Here is a 27,105-nt window from a genome sequence, read left to right on the forward strand (position 1 = left end):
GGCCAGCTTGTAAGAGGTTCTGCTAACCAGCTCTTAGTGATCATTTTTCCAGCTTTTTCAAAACACTGGCATAGTTGGACTGTCAATTTTAGCTTGCAAACAGTTATTTAGATGCTTAAGTCAAATTTATTCATACAAGCACTAAACCAGTAAGTATTACTTTATTTTTTTTTTTTTTTTAGTTTTAATGGTATCTAAATTACATGTTGCCATGCCACCTGATCAGGATGAGGAAGCTGATGAGGTGTCCTACAGGCAATTAGAGGTTACTGTGGTGCATTGACAGTAACTTCTTGACACAGCTGCTGGAGAAACCAACAAGGAAACCAGTACTGTTGGACCCTCCGCTGACAACAAGGAGGAACTTGTTGAGGATATGACATTTGGGGGCAGACTTGGCTGTAATAACCATGAGATCATGGAATTCAGGATCAGATAAAGTAGCCACAGATTTCAGACACAACATCATGGTTACAGCATGGTGAGCGTGGGTCAGATTCACAGTTATCTTCATCAGAAAAGTCTCCACAGTCATTATCTACATTGCACACGAGTCGTCGCTTTATACATCGGCCTAATCAAAGAATAAAACATTGAACGAGTGCAATTTATTTCTCCAAGATGTACTTTAAAAAAAAAAACCACACAGCAACTCTTTTCTGTGATCTGCCTCTATTTCTATTTCTATTGTTTTCACAAGAAATTCAGGTGCTACACTCTGCCTCCTTCAAATGAAACCTTGCTCCTCACACTACAGTATTTGAATACGAGTTTACTAGAATAGCTAAGAAATGTGACAGGGGAACTACTGTAATTTGCAGAAGTTACTGCATACTGTCATTTTTTTCTACATTAATTTTTGACTATCTGTCATTTTTTAAAAATTATTTTTATTAAGACAGTACAGGAAAATATTAATGAAATATCAAAAAAGTATTACAAATTGTCAAAAAAAAGTTTATATTTGGACTTTATTATTGGAATTATATGAACACTGTAGTGTCCAAAACTATTGTGATTTCTATTCTAAAGCAGTAAACCTGAGGTTGCGTATCACAGATGTTACAGACTGATTTTATTTCTACAGAATTTAAACATTTGGAGTAAATTTAGCTATAACATAATAAAGGAACACACGTTGATATCAGCTTCCTCATCTTCGAATACTACGCAATGGCTATGAGCTGGTTGTTACACACATCCTTTCCAACTTTTCTTTCTCTACTTTCACTTCTCAGTATTTGATGTAATCACAACACTACAATGGCCCGAGACTCAAAATTCACTTGCCAAGGTGGTGAAGAGGGCTTTAAGGTAAAGTTACCAGGGGAGAGGTGTCTCAATCCATCTCACTTCTAGTGAGTTTGATGCCAGAAATAGATACCCAGAGCCTGCAGCAGTATCCCAGGTCAGCAGGAGAGCACCTGAATTGTAGCAAGGTGGCATTCCAGTCACTCCAGCCAGTAAGTCAGCTTCATCAAGTGACCAAATTAAATGCCTCTGTACAAACACATGTAGCATGAGGAATAAAGAAGAGGAGATGGAGACATGCTCGTTGCTCCAGGGCTATGATCTTACTTGCATCAGTAAGACATGGTGGAATGGCTGCTTTGACTGGAATGTTGGAATGGAAGGATAACAGGCTCTTCAGAAAGGACAGGCAGGGAAAACCAGGAGGCAGTTACTCAGGATATGGAGAAGGTAGAGTTACTTAAAGAGATACTTTTTTTGCCTGGGTCTTCATTAGCATGGGCTTGAAGAATATCCCTCAAGCCACACAAGGCACAGGCAGGAACTGGGAGAATGAAGAACCAATCATTGTAGGGGTTATCAGGCTTGAAACCACTTAAGGAACCTGAAGGGGCACAAATGTATGGGACCTGATGAGATGCTACACCGTACAGTTCAAAAAGTTGTAGTCAATGGCTCCATATCCAAATGGAGACCAGTAACAAATGAGGTTCCTCAGGGGCCTGCTACTGGGACCACTGCTGCTACTGGGACGTCTTTGTCAGTGACATGGACAGTGGAACTGAATGCTCCCTCATCAAGTTTGCTGACATGGACACCAAGCTGTGTGGTGTGGCTGATGTTTTGGAAGTAAGGGGTGTCATCCACAAAGACCTTGACAGGTGGACCCATTCAGACCTCATGAGGCTCAGTAAAGCCAAGGGCAAGGTCCTAAACATGGGGCAGTGCAGTCCCAAACACAAACACAAACACAAACACAAACACAAACACAAACACAAACACAAACACAAACAAACCACTGAGACCAGCCCTGAGGAGGAGAACTTGAGGCTGCTGCTTGGTGAACAGTGCAACAGGAGCCATCAATGTATGCTTGCAGCCAAGCACATCCTAAACTGCATCCAAACAAGCATGCACAGCACGTCGGGGGGGATCCTTCTCTCCCTCTACTCTGGTCTCATGAGATCCAGGCTGGAGTACTGTGTCCACTTCTGGGGTCCCCAACACAGGAAGGACATGGAGGTGTTGGAGCAAGTCCAGACGAGGGCCACAGAGATGATCAGAGAGCTGGACTTAACCTCTCCGATGAAGCCAGGCTGTGAGAGTTGAGATTTCTTAAGGCTAGAGAAGAGTTATAGCAGCTTTGCAGTACCTACAGAGTGTATACCAAAAGCTGAAGAGTTACATTTAACGAGGGCATGTAGTGATACAGCAGAGGGGAACGGCTTCAAACAGAGAGGGTTAGGTTCAGAATAGATATACAGGAAGAGATCTTTTTCTGTGAGGGTCATGAGACACCCGCACAGGTTTGTCTGGGAAGCTGTGGATTCCCCCCCCCTGTAAGTGCTCAAAGCAAGTTTGGATGGGGCTTTGAGGAAGGTGGTCTACTGGGAAATATTCCTGTGCATGGCAGGATGGGTGGAAGCAGATGACCTTCAGGGTTCCTTCCACCTCACACTACGCTATGACTCTATGCATGAAAAAAAAAAAAAAAAAGAAAAAAGAAGTTATTAGAAGAACTGTTGTTTTACAGAAAACGAACTGGTACAAACTCTATTTGAACCAGGATGATGAGTTGTTTTGAATCCCACAACCATACAAATCATCTGGTACTGCAAATGAGCAAGCAAGAACCCACTGGATCCATTCAGTAATACATCAAGAGACAGTTAGATGTTTGTCTCTAATACTAAAAATAGTCTTATCCGAATTCTATATGGTTTCATCTAAAGTAAAATTCTAATGGATTTATTCTTTTTAAGCCATCTTCTTTGATGTAATTGTAAAACTTATCAACAAGAGTTACATATTCCAATTTAGTTTTTCCAGCATCCCAGCTCCTGAAAATGTGGTCTAGACAACCTGAATTAATGAAACTTCTGAATGCAATGCTATTTAGATGCCCAGCTTCCACGGTGTGGCAACACAGACCAAGAATGCATTTCATTAGCAGAAACTCCATTTCAGTAGCTAATGGGATAATCAAGTGACAGTTTAATAAGTCATCCAGGCATTTTGTTAGTGTAGGACAGTTATTTGTTGAACAGGACCCGAGAGACACAGTTCTTAGCAGGCTTTTAACTTATGTCAACTAGACGGCAAGATTGAGTTAAAGATTGAGTTACAGAGGACAAAATCAACAGCCACACTGAAATGCATATGCTTCTTTTTAATATCATTAAGAAACACCACTATAGATAGTAAAGTTTTACAGAACAGTGTAACATCCATAAGTTTCTACATTTACAGTTTGAGACAAATATTTAAATTCATAGTTTTTTGTATTACAGAAAGTGCAAGAGAGGTTTATCTACAAGACTAATGGCATGACTGGCTGAATTGGGTACTAAGGCTGTGTTCAAGTTGGCTTGTCACAGCTCTCCAGTTCAGCAACTGCTTAGGCATTTGATTTAACAATATTATTTCAAGTTTATACTTAGTATTAATAGAAAAACCTCTGACACATCCCCATCTCCACTGGCCAAGAATGTAGCTATTACAGTCAGTTACAACCAATTGATTTGAAGATCTGCTAGTAAAGAGGTTCTTTAGAAAAGGTAGTTTCCAAAAGATGGTGTACTATATCCCATGTGAATGGCATAAAGGTGGTACACATCCATTCACAAGGAATCTAGGCATGGAGTGAAGCCATGATTATCTGAAACATGCCACACTACAAGACATGACAACTCAAACTGGGCAACATCAGGGATATTTACTGAGATATATGAAAGCTTTATTGGCTTGTTCCACTTTATCTGCCAAGACACCTTAACAAAACCCTAGTAGATTTCCCTCCGTGAAAAGAAGTATGCTGAAAAAAAGACAACAGATGCTGTCCATGACTACCTCAATGTCCCATGATAAGTGTTTCAGTTTTCCTGACCCTCCAGTGTAGACTTTTAGTACTCAGGACTCCCACAGTTCCATTATAGATCCCACAGTTATTAAACTTATGTGTCAGGATGATACTTTTATCATTAGTTAAAACAGACAAGTACTGTCTCTATCACTATCACACAGGTTACATCTTCATGGCTCAGAAACCAAATAATAACTTCCATCACCAATTAGACCTGAGTACTATCCACCTAGCTTTACAACTGGCTGCTGTTCTGATAACAGGCATCTGACCTAGTTGTTTAGGGTGTGCAGTTTCAGCTACTAATTTACTTCCCTAATGTGAAAGCAACACTTCTTCCCCAGGCACATTCAGTTCCTGTATTTTAGGACAGTAAGTGCTACACAAAGAGAAATTATGGTGACCATGACAAGATGCATGATGGTGTTGCTAAGCTCTCCTGTGGAAGATTGCAAAGAACTAAAGTAAAGTTATCATCTACCAATCTAAATTTGGATATCCATCATAGCTCCGACTCTCCATTTGCTTCGCCCTGAATTATCGTCTTCACAGGATGTTCTTTGAGGGTTCACATTTCAATTCATCTGGACATGTTTTAGATGACAAACATCATGGAACAGCAGCAAGAACAGCAGACAGCAAAGTGAAATGTGCAGAAAAATCATGTTGAGAGGAGGTCCAGTTATTCCATTTGTCCTTGTCTAGTTATGCCTAGTATGACAAAAAGGACTCTGGGTTAGGATAAGTGCTAGTTTGTTTGTTTTTTTTTCATAAGCTAGCTTAAAGCCACTGAGAAAAAACCAAACAATAAATAGAAACACTTGTCTTTGGTTCAAGCCCAGACAGTACTTCAGAGGAAGCTTTAAGGTTTTGTCAGAAAAACAGATTTACTAGCTTTGCAGTTCACATTCTCTTGTCAATGGTACAAAAGTTTGAGTTACAATAGTTTTTACTAACAAAAGCTCTCATAAGAGCCCTTGTGTTTTTACTCTAATACATCCAGAGTACAATTCAAAGCTATTTAGGAGATTAAATTTCAGAAAGCTGTATGAGGCACTGTGTGCTAACACTCACCTGAAGAGTTATCTGAAAGAATTTAGTCAGCACCTCTGGCTTTCAGAGCACATGTTTACCCAAAAATCTTCTTCAACAAAAGGAAGTCTAGATCTGTTATGGCCCTGGAGCTAAGTTTGTTGAATAACAACATCTTTGCTTTTAAGCAAGTGAAGCTGGATAAGCTTAGCCAAAATGCAGCCATGTACAAGCCCAAGTAGAAGTACTCTAGAAGTGTTCTTCTAGGGACTGTTTGCCATACTTCATAGAAACATTAGAGACAGAGTAGGATAGTTTTTAGCCAGCTCTTTACCAAAGGTTTTCTGAAGAAATTTCAGACAATGAAGTAATCTGTCTTATTATTGGAAAACTTACCTGATCTATGCAAATGGGTTGCCAAAAGGATCATCAAAAAGATAATATGTAGATTTCTGAGATTCCTTCTAGGGAAAGAGAGATCATTGGCTGTTAGTGGATTTCCAGGTTTCACCAGGTTTACTTTGCGTGGCTGTGTCAGCTAGTTCCTGTTCCAAACACCTTTTGGAAGGAATACTGTGGGCTTCCTACTAAATATGCATTAACTCTACTGCTTTGACAGAAGAAAAGCTCTTTAAAGGCCATTAGCAGTTATCCTGGCCCAAGGCAAGGTATCTTTTAGAAAGCCCATGTGTACTTATTGAACATTCATTTAGAGCTAAGCCAGCACAGTCATGATGAGATCTGTTTTAGCCAAAAGCTACATATCTTAAGACAGCATTCTGGAATTGATCAAGATTTTGCACTAAGGACTTCAAGTGCTGTTGTCTGAAATGATTAGGTTAAGCCACTGCCTCTCCAAGGGGGAGTGAACATGGGAGCCTCCTGCTTGTTCAGGAAGAAATATGCACAGTTCACACTGCTCAGTCTGCTCCACAGAAAGGCAACTATGAGACGAACACTACTGCAGCTACATTACTGTACACCCTTTTGTAGAAGTTCTCAATACCAAACAACTTCCCACTAGGTCTTGCAGCTTGGGGAACTGGGTTATGGACCGAAGCCAAATGGAAGCATAGAATCATACCTTGTTAACCTTCTTGCAACAAATGCCCTCTGTTCGATTAAACATTAATTTAGACATGCAAGATATTTTGCTCTGTGGCCTCTCAAGCCAGAACTAAGCCCATGCTCAAGTACAGGCAACTCTTTTATTAAAGAGGGAAAAAAAGATTGGAAGTGGGGGAGGCTTGGCAGTAGTTTGTTGTTTTGTTTTTTTGTTTTTTGTTTTTTTTTTTCTACTTACAGTTGAGGCACTGAAGGGGTATGGTGTAGGTTGATTTTCAAACAGGTCATCAGGTGGCTGCGCACTTTGGTGGGGAACAGGCTTCGGTAGTTCTAGGGAAGAGAAACATTGTTGTAAACACTTAACAGCTGACCAGCTACTGCTTGTATAACAATGCCAAGGTGTATCAGTGTATCTAACTAGATTTTTTTAAACCACATAGAAGTTTCTCTGAGTGGCTTTTTTATCTTCTGCTTGGCCCTTGCTACACTTAAATTAGATGGAATTTTTAACATTGCAAAGACTTACTTTACCTCATTCTAGACAAGTAGTCTAGGCACTAGGTGTCAGTGTTTGGCCACTAACATTGACCAGTTATGTAACATTAAGGGAGACCTTCAACCCTCTGTTTCAGTAACTATTAAATCAAATTTTGTTTATATCAGAAAAGACTTGTTATCAGGTATCACAATCCCTGAGCAGCTATACAAGCTGAAGAAAATAGATTTTACTAGTCATTTTGGCAGATAGCTTGCTAGCTTTCATGTCATCATCTGTACTATCTTGAGGAATGCCTACTTCACTACTAAAAGAACTGCTAAAAGCTCCAGAAGCACCTGGAAGGCTTTGCTGCTCTCCTCTTCTTGCTGGTACTGCAGGTGGCTTTGTCAGGTGAAAGTCTTTGAACATTTCCCTGATATCCTTCATCTCTTTATCACCAAGTGGATCAAGATCAAGGAAAGCATCACTTTCTTTCTTGGTTAGCTCTTTCTGAGGTGCCGTTCTAGGTGATGGATGAGGTGGGCTAGGTGTTGCTGTCAGAGGGGGCAGAACAGGTGGTGTCTGAGCAGGTAGGGCTGAAGAAGGGAACAGCTTATTTTGGAAAGGATTTACAGCATTGGATGGCTGTGACCATGGAGTAGATGGAATTTGTGCTGGCTGCGCCCAGAGACCAGAGGTCTTAGTGCCTGATGAACCAAAAGATGCAGGCTGGTTCCAGCCTGAAGGTACTGCAGTACCAAAGGCAAGTGGTTGAGTAAATCCTGTAGGCTGAGCAGGCACCACAGACCCAGAAAAGACTGATGAAGCTGATGAAGCCTGAGTGAAGATAGGTGTCTGTGCACTCCAGGGTGATGAAGTTATTGACAGGCCACCTGGGGAGGGGGGGAAGATTGTTGTTACACAAACACTTCAGTGATCTGAAGACCTCAAGCATGAGAGTATAAATTCCACTGAGAGTACCAGCAAAACATTTTTCATGTACTGTTTGAAAAAAACCTGTTGATTAGCACTTAAAATGGGGAAATGGGGGTTAACATTTTTTATTTTGCTCCACTTCAGTACTGAATGAACAGAACTAAGGCTGATGTAACATGGAGGAACTTAATCCTAGCACAGAAGTGACTTGCTGTCAGATGTACAGATGACTAGCACAGATGTACTTGCTGTGTAGTTACTTCTGTGTAAATGAGTATTAAGACTCTAGCAGTGTTACCTGAGACTCCCAACTTGTGCTTGGCTCACTTGAACCCTGTCTACCTGAAGCAGCAATCTACTGTCGAAGTTCAAGCAAAAAACTATTTGAATTTTAATTAAGGGCTGCACAATTTAGACCACTATTCACAGAACTTGGTTTATGGCAGACACCACATGGATTAAATGCCATGGCACTAGCCATGAAGTAAAGGGAAACTAAACTCCCTTGTTTTGGTGTTAGCCAGCAGCAGAGTGGAGCAAGGCCTTCACTTTGTGAACTAACCTAGACCAGTCATTGCAGGTGTTACGGGTGAACTTGCTTTGAAAGCATCCACTGGAGTACTTGACACAGGTCCTATTTGTGCCATGGGGGTCAAGCTCTCTGTAGCTGTCACAAAGAAGCCTGGGGTAAGTAAATCATTCAGTGGAATCTAGAAAAAACAAAAAACAAACCCAAACACTGTGTGAAATAGAATGGCATAAAACATGCTAGCATGATCAAGACTCTTTAGTCCAGAGCTACAAGCTTTTATTTCAGCTCGAGCAGAAAGTTGCAATGAATACTTTAGAGATACAAGGGTTTCAAGCTTTAGCATTTTCTTCATGCCTGAGATGCATAAGCACTAAGTACAAAAGTCACAAGTCAGCAACAGAAGAATAAGACTTAAGGTGACTGAATTATTTTCTGTCATGAGCTTCCCTTTGACCCCCACCCTTCAACATTCCTGCTCAGTCTGCCATGATCCCCAGAGTTGTGTCACGGTCAGCAACACAGTTTTGCATCATTTGAGTGCAAGATGAATGCAGATCATCCAGAGCTGCTCTGTGTCTAATCAGGTAAGTCACTGAGACTGCCCTCAGTAGTCAAGTACTGGGAAACTACATACATTTCTGTCAGCCAGGTACTACTACCTCATTGTTAGGAAGCCAGAGATTGATGGGTATACAGCTATCATAACACAGTCTGGCATTGTATCAAGTGTCCATATAAAAAGCAGCATACTTACCAGACCTTTACAGAAGTATGGCAGCATTAAGAAAGAAAGTATATAATTTAGGAAACATAGCAACTGTGAAGCACTCATGAATGTTAGAATTTACCAGGCCTGCAGAGCAGTTAGAGCAAACATGGTAGGTAGAAGAGAAGTGGATATTTTTTTAAGCTATTCAGCCAGCTACACAGTATGAAGAAAAGCTGCCTTCACCCAGCTCCTTACAATAAGAGCATGCGTATTATGTAATTTTTAGTAATTTTTTTATATTGATTACTTCAATATTGTTCACCTTGACAGACCTCCTTCCTCTTCCTGGCTTGGTACTTTGTGGTGGTGGGCTAATTGTTATATACTCATGTGGTATGAGCTGGACATTGCTTTCAGAATCCAGCTTTTCTCCATTCTGCAGAGACAATCCTTTGGAAGGACCTTCCACAAACAGGTTTGATGAGCCTTTAAGAAAACCATTCTGTTCTCTCTCTGGTACCCCATTTGGAGTTCTTGCTGCAAGAGACTTACTATCAAGTGGCCACTGGCCTGTTAGTGCTTCTCGTTTGCCAGTTCTATTAGAAATCTGGTCAAACTGTTTACCAAAGTTGTCAATATCACCATTGGAAGCACTATTACCCACCGGTATCAAGGTATTCAGATTTTCCTTCTTCCGATCATCAGATTTTAAAAAATCAAACGAAGGTAGTGGAGATTGTGGTGTCATTGTGAAAGGATCATCACTGAATGGGTCTGGATTAGGTGTGGGAAAGAAGTTGAGACCAGTAGAGAGAGCATTTTCAGGCAAGGGTGTCTGTGGCTTTGGCTGTGGAAGAGAGGCTGTGATGCCATTCGAGAAGAGATCCTCTTTTGTAAAAGTCTGTTTGGTCTCAATTACAGAATCTAGATCCACTAACAGGATTTCTTTAGCTTCCTATTTGTTCAGAAAGAAAAACAAAATTAGTTCTATGTACAACTTGCAAGCTCAAGGAAAACAACTGCAAAATAAGGTATCCAAGTATCTAATATGTTATACTAATAAATAATCGGTGCATTCAACACCACAATGAAGTTGCACAAAGTCTTATAAGCCATTAAAGCAAACACTGTTAGTTGTGGTCAAGTCATACCTATGTAGGTTCAGAAACCCAAATTAAAAGCAGCCATTTTAAGATCCCCGTGATAATATCAGATGCTTGTTCTACAGTTTAGAGTCTGTACAGTCATCAAGCACTAGTTACATCTAGTCTTTCACTTGAGTCAAGAAACTTCAAACTCTAGTCTTGTTTTGACAAGCTGTGAAATCACACTGTCATATTTTGACTTCAAGGTGCAGCCTCATTTTCCAGTTAAGATTAGAGAGATATTTGCTGGTGGAAGGTGCTAACATGTCATATGGCCACCAAGCAGAGAGTTGAAGAGTAAAACTTGGTCACTAGATGGATTGACAGCACCAATTTTATCATGGTGGCTTGCCGTGCCAGAATAAAGCCATGGGCTTTTTGGGGCCATACTGAGCTATGGCAAGTTTGACACACACTTCTGTAGAAACAGGCCACAACTGGAGCTAGGGCTGCTCATCTAGAATGGCCAGGAACTTGCTAAAGACTCACTTCTTCATAAAACAAGCTTCAGCTTTAAGGGTCTTTAGCAGAGTTTGTGTAGTAGGTCTCATTGCAGCCAAGGTGTTCATTGCTAGAACATATTTCTACGACAGACAATAGAGGTGGGCCCACATGAACCTCATAAAATTCAACAAGGTCAAGTGCAAGGTGCTGCACATGGGTCAGGAGAATCAAATCAGGCTGAGTGGGAAATGGATTGAGAGCAGCACTATAGGTAAGCACTTGGAGGTATTGGTAGATGGAAAACTGGATGTGAGGCAGCAATGTGTGCTCACCCAGAAAAGCTAGTTTCAGGTGGGGGTTGGTCTCTTTTCCCAGGCAACCCTCAGCAAGACAAGAGGGCACGGTCTCAAGTTGTGCCAGGGGAGGTTTAGGTTGGACGTTAGAAGGAATTTCTTTACGGAGGGGTGATCAAGCATTGGAATGGGCTGCCCTGGGAAGCAGTGGATTCTCCATCCCTGGAGATATTTAAAAAGAGACTGGATGTGGCACTCAGTGCCATGGTCTGGTAACTGCAGCAGTAGTGGATCAAGGGTTGGACTTGATGATCTCTGAGGTCCCTCCCAACCCAGCCAATTCTATGATTCTATAAGGAAAACCTGATTGAGTCAGTGCAGTGGAGGGTCATGAAGATGCTCAGGGGGCTGGAGCACTGCTATAATGACAGGCTGAGAGATCTGGGTCTGTTTAGTGCAAAACAAGAGAAGGCTTGGAGAAGACCCTATACACCAGCCTTCCAGTACTTGAAGGAGGGCTACAGGATAGATTGGTAGGAACTCTTCATTGGGGAGCTAGTGACAGGACAAGGGTCAATGGTAGATTTATATTAGACATTAGGAAGAAAACCTTCACTGTGCAGGTGTTGGGACCAGGCTGCATGGGCCTTTGAGCAACCTGGTGTAGTGGAAAGTTTCCAGCCAGTGGGGGTGGAACTAGATGAACTTTAAGGTCCCTTCCAACCCAAGTCATTCTATGATTCTGACTAACAATACAGGATTCTGTCACACAGTCTCAAGTGAACCCTGCTAGATAAGAATGATATTAGCTACTCTGGTTAGTAAGTAGATACTATTGCAGCTCTAAGACACTAGTACACTGTTAATAGCTGGACAAATGTCTCAGTGGAACCAGAAACCAGGACTAACAAACTAAAAATGGATCTATCAATAAGACTAAATTTGCTCTCAAAGCACAATCCAAGAAAAGTCAGATTCTACTTACTGTGGGACTATTCATATCAGGAGGTGTTGACATATCCCCAAACAACTCCATCTGGTCAACTCCCTTGAAATCAGAAACATTGAAAAAATTGGTATCCAAGTTCTTGCAAGAACAAGAATCAAACATTATGCAGATCTACTGTAAACAGATCCACAAATACTGCATTTCCCACACATTATGGAAACAGCCAGCTGTGAAATCCTTAACAGCATCAGCCTAAAAATTTAAAACGTAACCTACCAGTTTCATTTTTTCAGCTTGATCTGGTAGTGCTTCACTACCATCCTGTAAGAGATGGATAACAGTATCAGCAATAACTGAAATATCAAAACCTGCCTTAAGCAAGGGACTTGCAGGTTTCAAAGAGAAAGTTATGGAAAGAAGCAGCATGAGGGAGCTCACTATTCAGTATTAGTGCTTCAGGCCACTTTTACTCCCATTTCAATGTAATTGGGTATTTGACATTGCCTTCATAAGGCTGGCAGTGAAAAGGAAGTATTGAAGCAGCATACCTAATCTAATGAGGCTAAACTGGAATGAGTTAGCTTGATCTTACTTGCTTCTTCACTCTAAAGAATCACAGAATAAGTTGAGTTGGAAGGAACCTCTACAGGTCATCTAGTCCAATCCCCCTGCAGAAGAGCAGGGACACCCTCAACAGGATCAGGTTGCTCAGAGTCCTGTCAAGCCTCAACTTGAATATCTCCAGGGATGAGGCCCGAACCACTTCCATGGGCAACCTGTTCCATTTTTCCACCACCGTCATTGTAAAGAACTCTTTCCTAATGTCCAACCTAAATCTACTCTTCTCTAATTCAAAACAATTGACCCTTGTCCTATCATTCCAGGCCCTTGCAAACAGTCCATCTCCAGCCTCCTCTTAGGCCCCCTTCACCATTTGTTCTTCTCAGAGCCTTCTCTTCTGCAGGATGTACAACCCCAGATCCCTCAGCCTGTCTTTGTAGTGGAGGTGTTCCAGTCCCCTGATCATTTTTGTAGCCCTCCTCTGAACCTGCTCCAACAGGTTCATGTCCTTTCTGTATTGAGGGTTTCAGAGCTGGATGCAATACTTCATGTGAGGTCTTACAAGAAGAAAGTAAGGCTTTTACTATCTATACATCATATAGAATATCCAAAGCCTATATCTGGTTTGGTCTCCAAGCTAAGAGGATCTAATAAAACTCTCATAAAACAGGTACAGTACAGTATGGAGTGGTACAACTACAAACCAATAGTTTCAAATGATCCTGTACTTGAACAGACCTCAGTTTCAAGTCTCAAAAATCACAGAAGTCTAGCCAAAGTTGAAGCAAGTTATGTTTGCAGATTAATGCAGCTTCTGTAATTTACTCACTTTTTTCTTGTTATCTTCTTCCTTCTTTTTCATATTATATATTAGTTGAAAGAGGTCCTTAAGATCAACAACAAGAGGCTCAGCCTGAAAAAAAAAAAATGTAGATTTTAAGCCATGTAGTACTTCTCCCTGGAATGCTACTGAAGCAAGCTGTGCAGCAAGGCGAACTTGCCTAAATGGTGCATGAGTAAGGCTGAGATAACACGAAGAGAGTTAAAAGAATGTTTAGTCTCCATGCAAGAGAGAGTATACAGAATCCAAGGATAATGAGGCACAGCCAGCTTAGAACTGGGAAAGTGGTGGTATTTGTGCTGTCTACTATGTTTTTGCTAAAAAACTTGTAGCTCAAGATATCATGAGTGCATGGCAAGACCTAACCATATTTCCTTAAAAATGAAAAGTTCATCCAAGCTCTCTGGTAATCTCATGAGAAGAAGCAGAGGGCAGCCACAACTTCGGTGGGCAACCTGTTCCAGGTTCTCACCACCTTCACAGTGAAGAATTTTTTACACATCCTTGCAAAAAGTCCCTCCCCAGCTTTCCTGTAGGCCCCCTTCAGGTAGTGGAAGGCTGCTTTAAGGTCTCTTTTGAGCCTCCTCTTCAGACTGAACTATTCCAAGCCTCTACACCTGTTGTCAAAGAATAGCTGCTCCAGCACTAACAGCTCCATATCCTTTTTGGGTTGGGGACTCCTGAACTGGTCCAGGTAAATAATAAGGTAATAAACAATATTTAAGTTCACATCATTCAGGAAGCTGCATAATATTCAACAGTGATTGCAGCACTGCTTATGTTTAGATTCTCTTCAGAGAGACAAACCCTATATCCAAGATCTCTGCATGGGAAAAACCCACCACAGAAGGATCAGAGACCTTCCCAGAACTAACTTAAGGAGAACCAGAGCTGCCATTTGCTGGCCCCAGAAATACTATTCCAAGTCTGTTTTCACTGCTGCACAAGAAAAAGCATCAGCAGAACTAGACCAGTGGAGGTATAACATTATTGCTGTTAATTCTGAGTGAAGCACTGGGTATGTGACTCAAGAACCATCACTTTCACTGCCAGTAACAGACCACCACACAGGAAAGCCAATGATAACGTGGGTGTTGGCATTTTCTGCCAAGAAACAAGAGGCCAAACAAGAGGAAATAGCCTCAGGTTGTGCCAGGGGGGGTTTAGATTGGGTATTAGGAAAAAATTTCTTCACTGAAAGTGTTGTCAGGCTGCCCAGGGAGGTGGTAGAGCCAGCATCCCTGGAGGTGTTTAAAAGATTTATAGATATGGTGCTTAGAGATGTGCTTTCAGGGTGGACTTGGAAGTGCTGGGTTTATGCTTGGACTTGATGATCTTAGAGGTCTTTTTCAACTAAAAAAATTCTATTATAATGTCTCTGTTCTTATCCACGCACCAGAGACATTACTGGTGACATGTTAAGCAAGGTTAATCATAGTTAGGTAGGCTACTTGAGTATTTTTACTCAAGAAGCTGAACAAGATAAGCCATTTGTGATGCAATCAATTCCTACTGCCCTCTTCTAGGAGAGGCAGCTATTTATCTGTGCTGCTATCCCCCTGTACCTCATTACAGCTACCAGCAAAATGTTTACACAATACCATGACTCATAGCAAGTGAAAAAGGATATTTAAACCATACCTGTTGTGCTGTTTTTATGGCAAAAAATTGGTGCTGGCCTTCTCCTCCACATATATAGCCAAAGGCACGATTGTCTGTTACATCCCGAGCAATAAAGGAGATTTTATTTACTGAATGCTCATGTTCTATGACCTAGAATTGGGAAAAAAACAACAACAACAACAAAAAACCCCAAAAAACAAAAACCAAACCAACCAAACAAACAGTTTCTATTCTCTATAGTTAGAATGATAGAGATGGTTCAAAACTCTGATTTGTTAACCTTTGACTAACCACAACAGGATGTAACTATCTTTCTGGTAATCACAACCCATTTTGCAAGACAATTATTATATGTGGAAGGGGTGCATGATGCCCTTAAGAAATCTACTTCAGATTGGTCTAATTTCCCAGGGTCTCAGTTGCTTTGAGAATCACATTAAGAGAATAATTCATATCTTACCCCACTTTTCTCATCTATTATCTTGATACCAGAGAGAGAGATGTTCACCCAGATCTTCTGTTTGTGATGACCCTGGGAACGAGCTGCTGCTGCCATTCCCTGAAGAGGATGAATATCAAAGATTATCAGTAATATTTCTGTTAGACTGAGCTTTAAAATGATTTCCTCACACTACTCATGAGTTCATAGCTGTGACTGCACTAGCACTGATCTAGTTATTCTTATGCAACTGTATAGTTAAGAGCAGTAGTACTCTTGCAATGTGTGCCTGACTGGGTTTGAAGTAATACCTGAAAACTAGATTGTTGTCTCCTCTGCAACTATTTTGGGTCTGCAGTAGCAACCTCTTTACCAGCTTTCCTGACCTAATTGAAGCTATATGAATGTCCTTCATTCTCCAGAGTTATCTTTGTTGCTCCGTGGTCTGATTTCTTCTTTGGGTTATCTATATCTCTTGTCACCATTTTCAGATGATGCCAACCTGTGCTTCGAGATCAGCATTAAATTGCACAGATTGCTCCCCTCCCCATCCAAAACCCAAGCTCATTGAGTTTGTGTTATTAATATCCATACTGGCTACCTGTAAGAGACCCAAAGGAGTGTTCCCAAGTTATTAGACAAACACTGGTGTTGGCACAAGGAATTGCAGCTGTTATTACTATGTTACTATTAAGTATTTGCAGTTGTGCCAAAGTGACTATTTGTCCTGCTTTCAGGGGTACCCAGAAGCTTTTCCTTACATATCAGCACAAGCCTTACCTTCAGCTTCATCATTGAATCCTGACTCATTTTGTCTCCTCTTGCCTCTGGAACATCATCAATGCCAATCAGTTTAGCTTTGTATCTTACACCATCACCTTTGAATCTAGCCAGCAGGGATTCATATGTCTTTTCTGGTCCTGGAGACAGAGAAAAATTTTTTGGTGTTTGTGGAATTTTTATTTACTACTTTTGTGAGAGAGAAATACCTATGTTGCAGCTTTAAAACCTTTAAAAATATAAAACATGTAAGCATATATTAAAAATATCCCTTGAGTATAGCTGACTAACAGCCCTTATTCCTTCATTAGTGCGTGCACTGCAAGATAGGTCTAAGTGCTCTTGCAGAATCTGGCCACGTTTCAAAGAGTGGAGCCCAATGCTTTATATTTGGGCACTTAAGAACAAATTTGGGCACTTTGCTGCCTAAAAGACTGAAATACTTATAAGCAACAGCCAAGCAGATAAAAGCACTAAGCAAAAACACCAAGCAGAAGTGGTACTTTCCATGGTCATACATGATTTTCAATAAGTCCATGGGATAGATAGCCCCTAATGCTAGTGCCATTTCTCTCTTCATGTGCAAGAATCTCCAAGTTCCTGTGTTAAAACTTTCTATCAGTGTCATCATTTCTACAACAAGCCCTGATACACCCATCCCTGTAGTCACTTGGGATTTTAGCATACTTTCTATTTCTGTAGTTTCTGTTACTTCTCAAAAACACTTGATTTTCTTCTTTGTATGTTCAACATAACCCAAGTATGTACATAGGTTTGCATTTCTGTAGAATGTATTTATATGACCTAATCTATCAAAACCAAAAGGTATCTAATCTGAAGTAGTTCTCATGTTTTCTAGCTTCTCTGGACTGGAATCTGCCTACATATGCCTTTCAGATCACCTCGTCTCTAAACGGAGGGGAGAAAACAAGTTCAGGTTCAGACTGGCAGCTGGCAGTCCTGACCTGGATGGTCTTGGGTCTGGGCTTTTGACAATTTGTCAGGATGAGCAAATGAGACATTTAACAAATAGAACTGAGAGCATCACATCTTATAACTAGGAAAAAAAAACCCAAACCCAAACCAAAACAAAAAAAAACAACTTTCAAGCTAAAAGCCTGTCTCCTGGTTAGATTTGTTTTAGTAGTTTATTTACTCACTCTTTCCAGTCAGTATAAAAACTGAAAAGTATTTTAACTGTGGCATAGTGAGCTGAGTTATAGGCAAGTGCAAAAGATGAAGGACACTGAGTAGAGGAGGTGTTCAAGAGGTGAGCATTACTTACCTTTCTTCTTTTCCTTCTTTGAATTTTGTGCTTTTGGTGGAATCTGTTCCTCAGGTGGGATGTTAATAGTAGTAGTTTCATCTTCAGCAGACATGGTGAGGTGATGGTTGCTGTAGTTGTGGCTGCTGTAGTTTTTAAAAATAAAATAATTATTAAGCAGATTCAGTATTTTACTTTGAAGAATAAATGTTCTTACTTGACCTGTTAGTCCATTTTTTCTGCTGAACATCAAGGTCCACTAGTGCCTGAAAGTTTTAGTAGTGATTGTATAGGAAGTCCGACTCGCTGTCTATTCATCTCAGGCTACAGAAAGCATGAACTCATGGCCCCTAGGTCCATTACCACCACCATCACCTCAGTAATACCTAATCAGTAGTCACACTGACCTATTTCCACAGGCTGCACTTGCATCACCCTGTTTAATCTGTCAACCTTTAGCTTTTTAGCTTTTAAAGCTATTTATAGAACTTCAGATATTTTGCTCTATTCTCCTTCAGCTAAATTCCTGTAGTACCAGAGGAGAGAATTCAAGAACCATTTGCTAGGATCTGTTAAAATTGCCATTGAAGAGGACACCAGAAGACCCAAAAGAAGCCACTAGATCTTATTCAGGCTGGTCCGTGAATTGCATTTAGCATTGCTCAAGTAAACCAGAGATAGAAGTGCTTATGTGGGAAACAATTCTGGCAGCTATACCTGTTTTCCTCTGTATGCAGCTTCCCTCTACAGGCAGGTAACACTTGGTACAAAGGAAAAAAGGTATCGCTATGAAAATTTCAAGTGGTTCTAAGTACAAACAGATGTTAGAGGAAGAGTCGATCAAGCAAGCCATGGTTACTTAGGCAATGCTATCACTGGAAGAGTGGCTTGTGTGCCAATTCTAAGGAGCAAAGGGGAAACTATTATAAAGGTTTATTCAGCCAGAAACCTGCACCAGTGCAGAAAAAGGAATGTGCCCGTTGAAAGCCACATATTAAGCAGGTAAAACAAAGCTGACTGAATTCTGCACTTAAACTAGATTAGCTTGCATAATAGTGTAGTTTTGAGTGGAGGTATGACTTAAACCTAGAGAGGCTCATCATGCTGAAGGCTAATCAAGTTCTTCAGAAACAGAGAGGAAGGAAAGACAGAGTAAAGGTTGAATCATTAGTTAAGCCCATGTGGAAGGTTACTGTTTAGAGAACAGAAGAAAAAGGACTGGAAAAGAACTGAGCTAAGATATGCTCTCTTGGAACTGCCCAGCTCCATGTCAGGAAGAAGAAATAGCAGCCTTGAGGTGCTGAGTCCTGTCAGAGATTCTGCTTAACCAACTTAATTGGTAGAGCCACACCCACCTGTGTTATACAGCCACCTTAAGTACCCCACTCTGAAATAAAGCTCAGAGAAAATAATAAGCAAGTAACCTTGGGGGGAGCAAAGATGCACAAGCTAGACCTTGCAACTGTAAAGTGGCAGAAATCCAAATGGGCAACTGACATTTTTAAACTCTAGTTATCCCTCCATTGTTGCCATGTCCCTCCATCCTGCGGAAAGCAGACCAATGATGTGTACATCCAGACAAATCTCAAGGCAGAGGAAGGTAGGTGGGGATACACATAAATCTGGCTGAACCCTTGTAAATACCCCTGCCTTACTCCCTACTTCTGTGGAAAGGCTCATCCTCAATGTTATCAATGCAGTTGAGAAGATTAGTGATGTACAGAACATACTCTTCTATCTGAGGTCTGGCATAGCTCATCTCACCTGGTAGCAGTTCATAGTATATTAGAGTTGTTACCATACTTTTGGAGAGCTTAATATCTTTAAGAATCATATATCTGAAGAATGAGAATTTGACAAATAAAGAATACAAGGATAAACAAAGGTTGCCTTAATAGACATCCATATTTTATATAACTACCTCTTGACATCTTAGTCAAGCCACAAGACTAGCACAAAATTGCCTCAGGCTTTACCTTCAAATTTTACTGGAGTAGTGAAAAATAATAGTAATATTGCTTGAGTTAGCAGTAATATATTCTGCTGGGGTAGAAGAATTTTAGCCACAGATAAATTTTGATTCAATGCTTATACTCAAGTTAAAGCTGCACAAGGTCTTTGTCACATTTAAGCTTGGTTTGTCTTAATAGAAAGTGCTGATGTGGTCTACATGCAAGTAGCTAAAATGATACTAAAATCTTCTGGTTTTAGTTCCTACTCTTACTTGGAAGTTTCTTTTCACAGTGCTCAGTCCTTTAGTATTTCTCTGATCAGTCTGCAGGAGTAAGGCAACAAGACACTAGAACTGTTCTGTTACATTTGAATCTGAAATAAATTTCATCTGAAAAGAGCAAGCCAGCAGTATGGCAGGGTTAGATGTGCACGTACTTTTATGCAAGGACAGTCACACATTCAGTTATACTGGCATAGTGAAGAACAAGATCATTCCTACAGCAATATTTGTCAGCAGGCTTCATTGATGCCTTTTCAGTCTTCTCCATGTAGGTAATTCCATTGCTATCATCACAGCTTAGTTGCTTGCTTTGCAGTCATATGGCCCATTTCAGCTGTTATGCTAAACACAGTATTTCAAGTATCTTAGACTGCAGATCTATGGACAACTGCCCTAAACTTGTGTCAGTAGACAAACACCACATTTTGCTCACCTGCAGGTTACTGCAGAGAGGCTTTGTAAAAAAAGCATTAACAGAATCTTCCTCCTTTCCTACTGGGACTACCTTGTAAAGAGGAAGTCCTGATCACTCCATAGGGAAAGGCCATTTGAGGCCCTCAACACACAGCCCTTAAGTAGGAGCTGATACCTGCAGGCAATTCTGCATTCAAACATTGTACTTAATTTCCACAGAGCCACTAAGAAATTCAAGTCTTAAGACTTCGTGCATACTCTGCTCCTGGTGTCTCCTCTGAACTCCCTACAAGGAGAGCTGTTGCTAGTGACAAGTCATCCTCGAAATATCAGTTTCTTAGCAAGACTTCAAGCCAAACGACTTTGTTGAGCAACATTTAGTTTACCTTGAGATGCTTTCACAATTATCCCTCGTTTGAGCAATAGGGGAGAGGGAGCAACATGATAACTATCCCTAATGGCTATATTTTTGTCTTGTGCATAGGGGATTGACAATCTTCATCATGGCTGCACTCCACTATTGGATTTAAAGACTGGACAATAATCCCCACTCAGACTTTTTTTTTTTCCCTCAGAAGACAAAGATAATTGTATCAATGTTGATAAAAGGTTGGCTGAGAAGAGGCTAGTGACACTGAAAAAACAGATGCAAAGCAGATAAACTAAACATCTGCTCAGCAGTTTAATACTTTTTATTTTTCACTAACTGTGCTGCTTCTTTGTCCCTTGATACTGCAAGTATGTTATTCAGCTTAGAGTCATTGCATGTAAATATTAACTTCAAATTAGTATCTGAGAGGCCAGGAGAGGACAAGAGAAGTTTTTACTGCCAAGTGCAATGTAGCCTGTTAGGATGAAATAGTAACCGGAAGCACAGTAGTTCAAGTGATGAAAATGCTTCCAAGGCAAGTTGTTCCCTCTTCCCTACCTTCTTGGGGAATTAGTCAAGTTCTTCTGGTTCAAAGTTTGTATCAGGACCTGCATAATGTATCCTTAAATATACATCAAATTCTTGACAAAAGTGCTGTTTTCAGAAGTCTGGTAAACAAGCTAACCACTTGAGTGAAACCAAGACTTCTGCTTTGCAGGCTGAGGAAATAGACTACAGGCTAAACAGCAATACATACAATGACTAGCAAGACACAAATTTGTAAAGCCAAATATATTTACTAATAATGGACTATTTTGGCTAGCACCATTATATCCATACTGGAAGTATAATAGTGCATTTGTGTGAGCCTTTCTATGACTGACTTACATTTGCATCTAACAAATCTGTATAGGCATAACTGACTACCACAATTTTTGCCAACATTCTGATGCAATGGTAGTGCCCTAAGTGTTCTTGAGAAGAACTAGGCATGTATTAATAAATTAGAAACATGAATATACTGGATCAATACCATGCTGAGGTATTAAGACAACTTTATGTTAAGTGATTCCTTTACCAACAGAAATCTGTTTTTGGAGCAAGTTGCAACTGTATTTACATATTACAAGGTAAAGATCTTAGTACTATTATTAGTCATGTAAGCTACAGAAGATGGCATGTATCATTGCAGTTGCAGGATCTCGTCAGCAAAACTGCCCAGGTATCTTACCATTTCAGCCAACTGCTATTTCATCAGTTGAACAGAACAGTCTGTTCCCATCGTATCAGTGCATCAGTCTCCTCTGAGCTGTCTGGTTTTTAGCAAGAATGTAAAAATTCAAACTAAGTTCCCGAAAGTGTTTTCTGCACACTAGAATCACAGCCAAGTGAAGACCAGTAAGTCAGCAGCTGGAACTGAATAGGTCACTGTTCAAGTGATGCAATCAGACCAGCACTTGCTATTGTACTGTGCTTTTGAGGACATAGTTTCTGATGAGATAGTTACTTCAACTCAGCTACCACAGTAGCTCTGTTTTGGATTTGTCATCCACTTTTGGGAATAAATACAGCTCTTGCAGGTATATTAGAACAGAGAACTCAGGGGAAGTAATGAGTGACTCCAAAAAACTTTACCTGACTAACACCTTGAAATGATATAAAATAGCAATTATTACTCACTACTTACTTTAAAGGAAGAAAGTGGAATGCTTTACATTACATTAGTGCCATCTGATTCCCTGAAGACTTCACCTCAAGGTGAAAGGAACTAACACTGTCATAGTCTATTTGATAATTACTCTTCAGCCATGAACTTCAGTGCCCAAACTTAAAGCTGAGACAACCTAACTAGCCCATCTCAGATGATGGGTGGTTCCAGGAATAAGGTAGCATCTTGCAGCAAGTCTTGGTAGCAGCTTTTCCAACCTCTGCTCAGCATTTAGCATTCCAATGTCTTAATCTAAGAAATTAACTCTTAAAACCCTTCACTTTCAATACCAGCACCTGAATTCTAAATTATTCATCTAAATATTGCTACATATCTCAATACACTATTTCTCGATTGAGATCTATGTGGTTGGCAACACATGCTTATGCTTAGATTATATACTTAGATAACTACAAGAAGCCTCTCCATATCAGACTTCCAGAAAGACAACATACTTTATAGTGTGCTAAGGGACCACTCCTCTAATCCCACTCTCTCCAGTTTCTTGTGCCGAATCCTCATAACTCACTCACTCCTAAGCCAGAGTTTGATGGCCTGTTCTAGCTACTGCTTAGGAAAGCAGCACCTGCCTACTCAAGAGCCACGTGCCTGTAGTGCACAACACGAGATCTCTTGTCTCTAGTACTTGTTGAGACTAACTGCATATACCAAACAGCTTTGAAACAAAGCAGTTCTTAACCAAGGCAGATAGTGTTTACTCAGATGCACACTAGTTTGAACTAAACAGTTCCAACACTTCATTTCCAGCTATACTAACTCCATCCTGCTAGGACTGTTTCTGATCTTCTTGCTAGTTAGTAGACTCTTGCCAATAACCATGCTTTTCACTCCCTTTCTTGGAGCAGAAACTTGACACATATTGAAGTTGTTATCATAGGTTATTTCAGCTGCATTCTGTTAACTGTCCAGTGCTGGCAGGGTTATCTGTCTTCACAGTCTGGGTGTGTGCAACCTGTAATGAGAGAGAATGTTTATATTCTGCATGTCTTATGTCAAACTGAGAGTGTTCTATACCTGTTAAAATATCTATAATCAAGAGGATTTTTCTGTATTACCCTTTTGTTGACCCAACCTAAATTCATATAATCATGACCACAGCTGTCAAGTACTGAAGTTTACTTTCCCAGTCTGTTGATCTCATGAGAAGCCAAAAACCTATCTTTGAATATTAATTTCAGCAGTATTTAAAATATATCTCCACCTAGCCCCCAGCTACCATGCCTCTTCTTACAGAAACTGCTGTAGCAGTCATTGTCACAATCACAGAAGGCACTCCATGCTCTTCTTTTTGTAACAAATGTAGGTTACATTAATGATGTGCCATTAGAAGCCTGATGAAAACTGTTTGCACCTTATGAAGGCAGGCACTTCTACAGCAGTTTCAGTCCTTCAGCTTGCTCCTAGTTGACGCTGTCAAGAAGTCGCCTGACTGCCAAGCAAAAGGCCAAATATCCTGTCTCTCAGAATCTATTTGTTCTGTTCAAGAGACAATACTAATCAAGTGTTCACCTCTTATCTTACTGCTTAAGGATGCAACATGAACTAACAGAGCATCAGGAAACTCAGCTCCAAGGCCAAAAGTCTGTCCTTAACTGGCCACATAATGTCTGAGCTTTGAGACTTAAGGTCATATGCAACAGCAGTGAAGCTGTATTAGAAACTTCAAAAAAAAAAAAAAAAAAAAATCTTACAGATACTTAGGAGTAAAGGTGGGAAGGGCTGACAGTCTTCACTCTCGAGAGAAGATAGTTACAGCCTTTCAGAAGAGGGGAAACTGAAACAGTCAGTGCCCCCATCAATGTGGGCTGACAGAATCCAGATGGGAGAAGATGCTTTGTTCAGCTCTGAGCTGCCCAGCTTGTATAAGCAAGCTAATCCTGTTGAAACTGGTACCTCATGTTTTTTGACCAGACCTGCTGCTATGCTTTATAATCCTGAGACCCTTGGACCCAGGTACAGACTCAAAACCAGGTTTCAAGAGTCAGTTAATTTTGTCAGTTTTGGCACTTAAACATCATATTGTATTCAATCCTTTTGACACAAACTCATATTTCTGTGAGTCCATGCTGAAGTAAAGGAGTAGTGGCTTATGCCTGGCTATGTTTCACAGCAGAAGCTGATTGAGACATCCCACAATTCCTTCTCCCCTACCCAGGAGGCAGAATCTTGATTCTAAAAATCCCTTAGTCAACATGCAAGATCTAAGTTTTTCCTCAAAATCCTTGCAGATTACAAGCTACCTTCACACTATCTCTTCATTTTTTCTGACAGAATCTAGCCAGCAAGCAGGATTTGCACTATCAGTAATGTTTCCAGAACAAGCTGGCTTTCTCTGGACATGGAATTTACAGCTTCATTGTTTGAGCAAATTTACACATATGTGGTGCTCACATATTGCTAGCCTTGTGTACAAAGTCCACAAACATTCCCAAGAATGGGGTTAACCCAGCAGATCACGCAAGTGTCCTAGCAGTGTAAAGTTCACCAAGAGAGAAGAGCATCAGAAGAAGAGAAAAATTTGTGCATTTTGCATCAGTACTCAATGACTACAGCATGTTATGCACTTTCATTTACTTCATATTTCAAGCTATGTTTTTTATCCTAAATATCTAGTCCAGACACTGGCCTTTGGTTTACTCTTCCTTTACACTAAGCAAATTTATCTGCCACACAGACAAAAATCTAAGAGCCATTTTTATTCTAATCTGTATACATGACATTCGTCCGTTTAAAGTGTTTCTTTCTGTATCTGTAAGTAAGCCTTAAGCAAGAAGCATATCCATAGCAGCTACTAGTCTACAGTGTACAGTAATGGGGTTATGCAGATACTTTCACAAGTTATTTCTACTTACCAGTACCCATTCAGTCTTAACAGACAGGTGGAATACATAGCTTCATAATTACATTTCTCTAATTGAGTCTGCATCTCTATATTTCCTATCTGCACAGGTGTTCCCATCCCTCTGCATATCTATGCCCACTCCTTAACATACCCAAGCCAAATCTAAGCCTACATGCTCTCAGATTTAGTCTGTTTTGGGCAGCTTTATTTATGGAAGTTACCGTGGACACCCAAGATAAAAAATGCAGCCTTTTAAGGCACACTACCTTCATTAAGAGAAAGCAATTCCTCATCATGAAAAAGAAAAAATTAATCCTACCTTACCAGGGGATTTGCATGCTTCCCTGGTAAATTCTCAGGTAACCAGCCTCAATTTATCTGAGAGCTAAAAGCTCTGTTGCAGACAAATCCAGATGTATTGGCAACACCTGCATTTATCTCACCCCTTAACAGCACAGGTGCTACAACCTCAACTTGAAGATCATCATAAAATGATTATTAGACATTGTCTCATCAGCTGAGAAGCCCATTTCTGTGGCAAGGTAGAAGACTCATTCCACTTAATCCTGGATATCTTTAACTGCACCGCTTTACCATAAACAGAGGTATTATCTTGAGATTCAGCTGCAAACAGCAGGGTACCCAGAAAAGGTGCTTCATCAAAAACATAAACCAAAAGCTCACTCCTGTTTCACCTGCTCTCTTCTACTGCTACAGAGATCCCTTTATACCAGTACTTAGTGTGAAAATCAGTCTTTATGTACTTTTTTTTTAATCCCCCTACACAAAACTGAAAACACATTTATTTCGCTTGATGCTCCAGCTACCCCATCTTGCGTGCCCTGCCACAGCCCGAAGCAGCCGGCGGCTTTCCCCGGCCTGGACAGGAACCCGCTCCCCGGAGCGCGGCTCGGGCAGCGCTGACCTTCCCCTGCAGCCCTCCGCAGGGACCGGGCCGTGACGGGTCATGGGCCGGGGCTGCCGCAGAGGATGCCAGCTGGGACCGCCGGCCCGCACCTCTTCTCCGGGCCGCGACCATGACGGGTCGTGGGCCGGGGCTACTGCAGCGGATGCCAGCCGGGACCGCCGGCCCGGGGCCGTGACGGGTCGTGGGTCGGGGCCGCCGCAGCGGATGCCAGCCGGGACCGCCGGCCCGGGCACGGGACTGCCGCAGGGGATGGATGCTAGCCGGGACCACGACGGGTCATGGGCCGGGGCTGCCGCAGAGGATGCCAGCCTGGACCGCCGGCCCGCACCTCTCCTCGCGGCCGGGACCGTGACGGGTCGTGGGCCGGGGCTGCCAGCCGGGACCGCCGGCCCGGGGCCGTGACGAGTCGTGGGCCGGGGCCGCCGCAGGGGATGGATGCTAGCCGGGACCGTGACGGGTCATGGGCCGGGGCTGCCGCAGCGGATGCCAGCCAGGACCCCCGGCCCGGGACTGCCGCAGCGGACGCCAGTTGGGACTGTCAGCCCGCACCTCTCCTCAGGACGGGACTATGACGGGTCATGGGTCGGGGCTGCCGCAGGGGATGCCAGCCAGGACCGCCGGCCCGGGGCCGTGACGGGTCGTGGGCCGGAGCCGCCGTAGGGGAGGTCAGCCGGGACCGCCGGCCAGCAGCTCTCCTCGGGGCTGCAGCCATGACGGGTCGTGGGCCGGGGTTCCCAGCATAGGGCTGCCCCACCGGCACCCCTGGCCCGCGGCTGCGGGGAGATGCAAGCGGCCGGGACGAGCGCAGCCCAGGGCCGGCGGCGGCTGAAGCACCCTCGCCCTGTCTTTGTTAGCCTCCCCAGCCGCAGCCCCACCACTAGCACCGGCTGTCACGTCCTCGGGGTAAAAGCCCACCCTTCGGTGATAGCCCCTTCATCCCCCGGCGTCGGCTTTGCGGGAAACGAGTCCCGCTGGCAAAGCTACTTACAGGCTAGATGCGTGCCGCTGCGTGCATGATCTGGGGACTGCAGCTGGTAGCCTGGCGGGCACTGGGAGGGAGGCCCAGTTAAATATCGTGTCGCTCCCTCGCCTTGAGATTAGTCAGCCACTCACAGCGAGAGATATGGTTTTAATCAGATGTTGGCAGCTGAGGACTACCCAGGAA

At 41.9% G+C, this 27,105-nt stretch overlaps 1 protein-coding gene across 8 annotated transcripts; it reads right to left on the minus strand.

Annotated features, from left to right (window-relative positions):
- Nucleotides 1-3,625: 3,625 nt before the first annotated feature.
- On the minus strand, nucleotides 3,626-27,105 carry DAB2 (DAB adaptor protein 2). Of its 8 annotated transcripts, none has more exons than XM_071729886.1 (15): nucleotides 26,929-27,105; nucleotides 25,332-25,390; nucleotides 17,446-23,122; nucleotides 16,161-16,300; nucleotides 15,402-15,500; nucleotides 14,960-15,091; nucleotides 13,307-13,390; nucleotides 12,193-12,237; nucleotides 11,953-12,015; nucleotides 9,408-10,040; nucleotides 8,407-8,554; nucleotides 7,265-7,801; nucleotides 6,669-6,760; nucleotides 5,762-5,826; nucleotides 3,626-5,044 (listed from the first exon to the last, which is right to left on the minus strand). In XM_071729886.1, exons 3-14 carry the CDS (start codon nucleotides 17,672-17,674, stop codon nucleotides 5,767-5,769), a joined length of 2,262 nt encoding a protein of 753 aa, XP_071585987.1. In that variant the 5' UTR covers nucleotides 17,675-23,122; nucleotides 25,332-25,390; nucleotides 26,929-27,105; the 3' UTR covers nucleotides 3,626-5,044; nucleotides 5,762-5,766. The 8 variants fall into 8 exon arrangements, with proteins under 8 accessions (XP_071585987.1, XP_071585989.1, XP_071585983.1 ...); XM_071729888.1 differs by having other exon boundaries at nucleotides 5,762-5,829; nucleotides 9,750-10,040; nucleotides 26,929-27,104; XM_071729882.1 differs by having other exon boundaries at nucleotides 5,762-5,829; nucleotides 26,929-27,104.

The sequence above is a fragment of the Heliangelus exortis genome, chromosome Z (assembly GCF_036169615.1).
Source record: "Heliangelus exortis chromosome Z, bHelExo1.hap1, whole genome shotgun sequence".
Classification (NCBI taxonomy): domain Eukaryota; kingdom Metazoa; phylum Chordata; class Aves; order Apodiformes; family Trochilidae; genus Heliangelus; species Heliangelus exortis.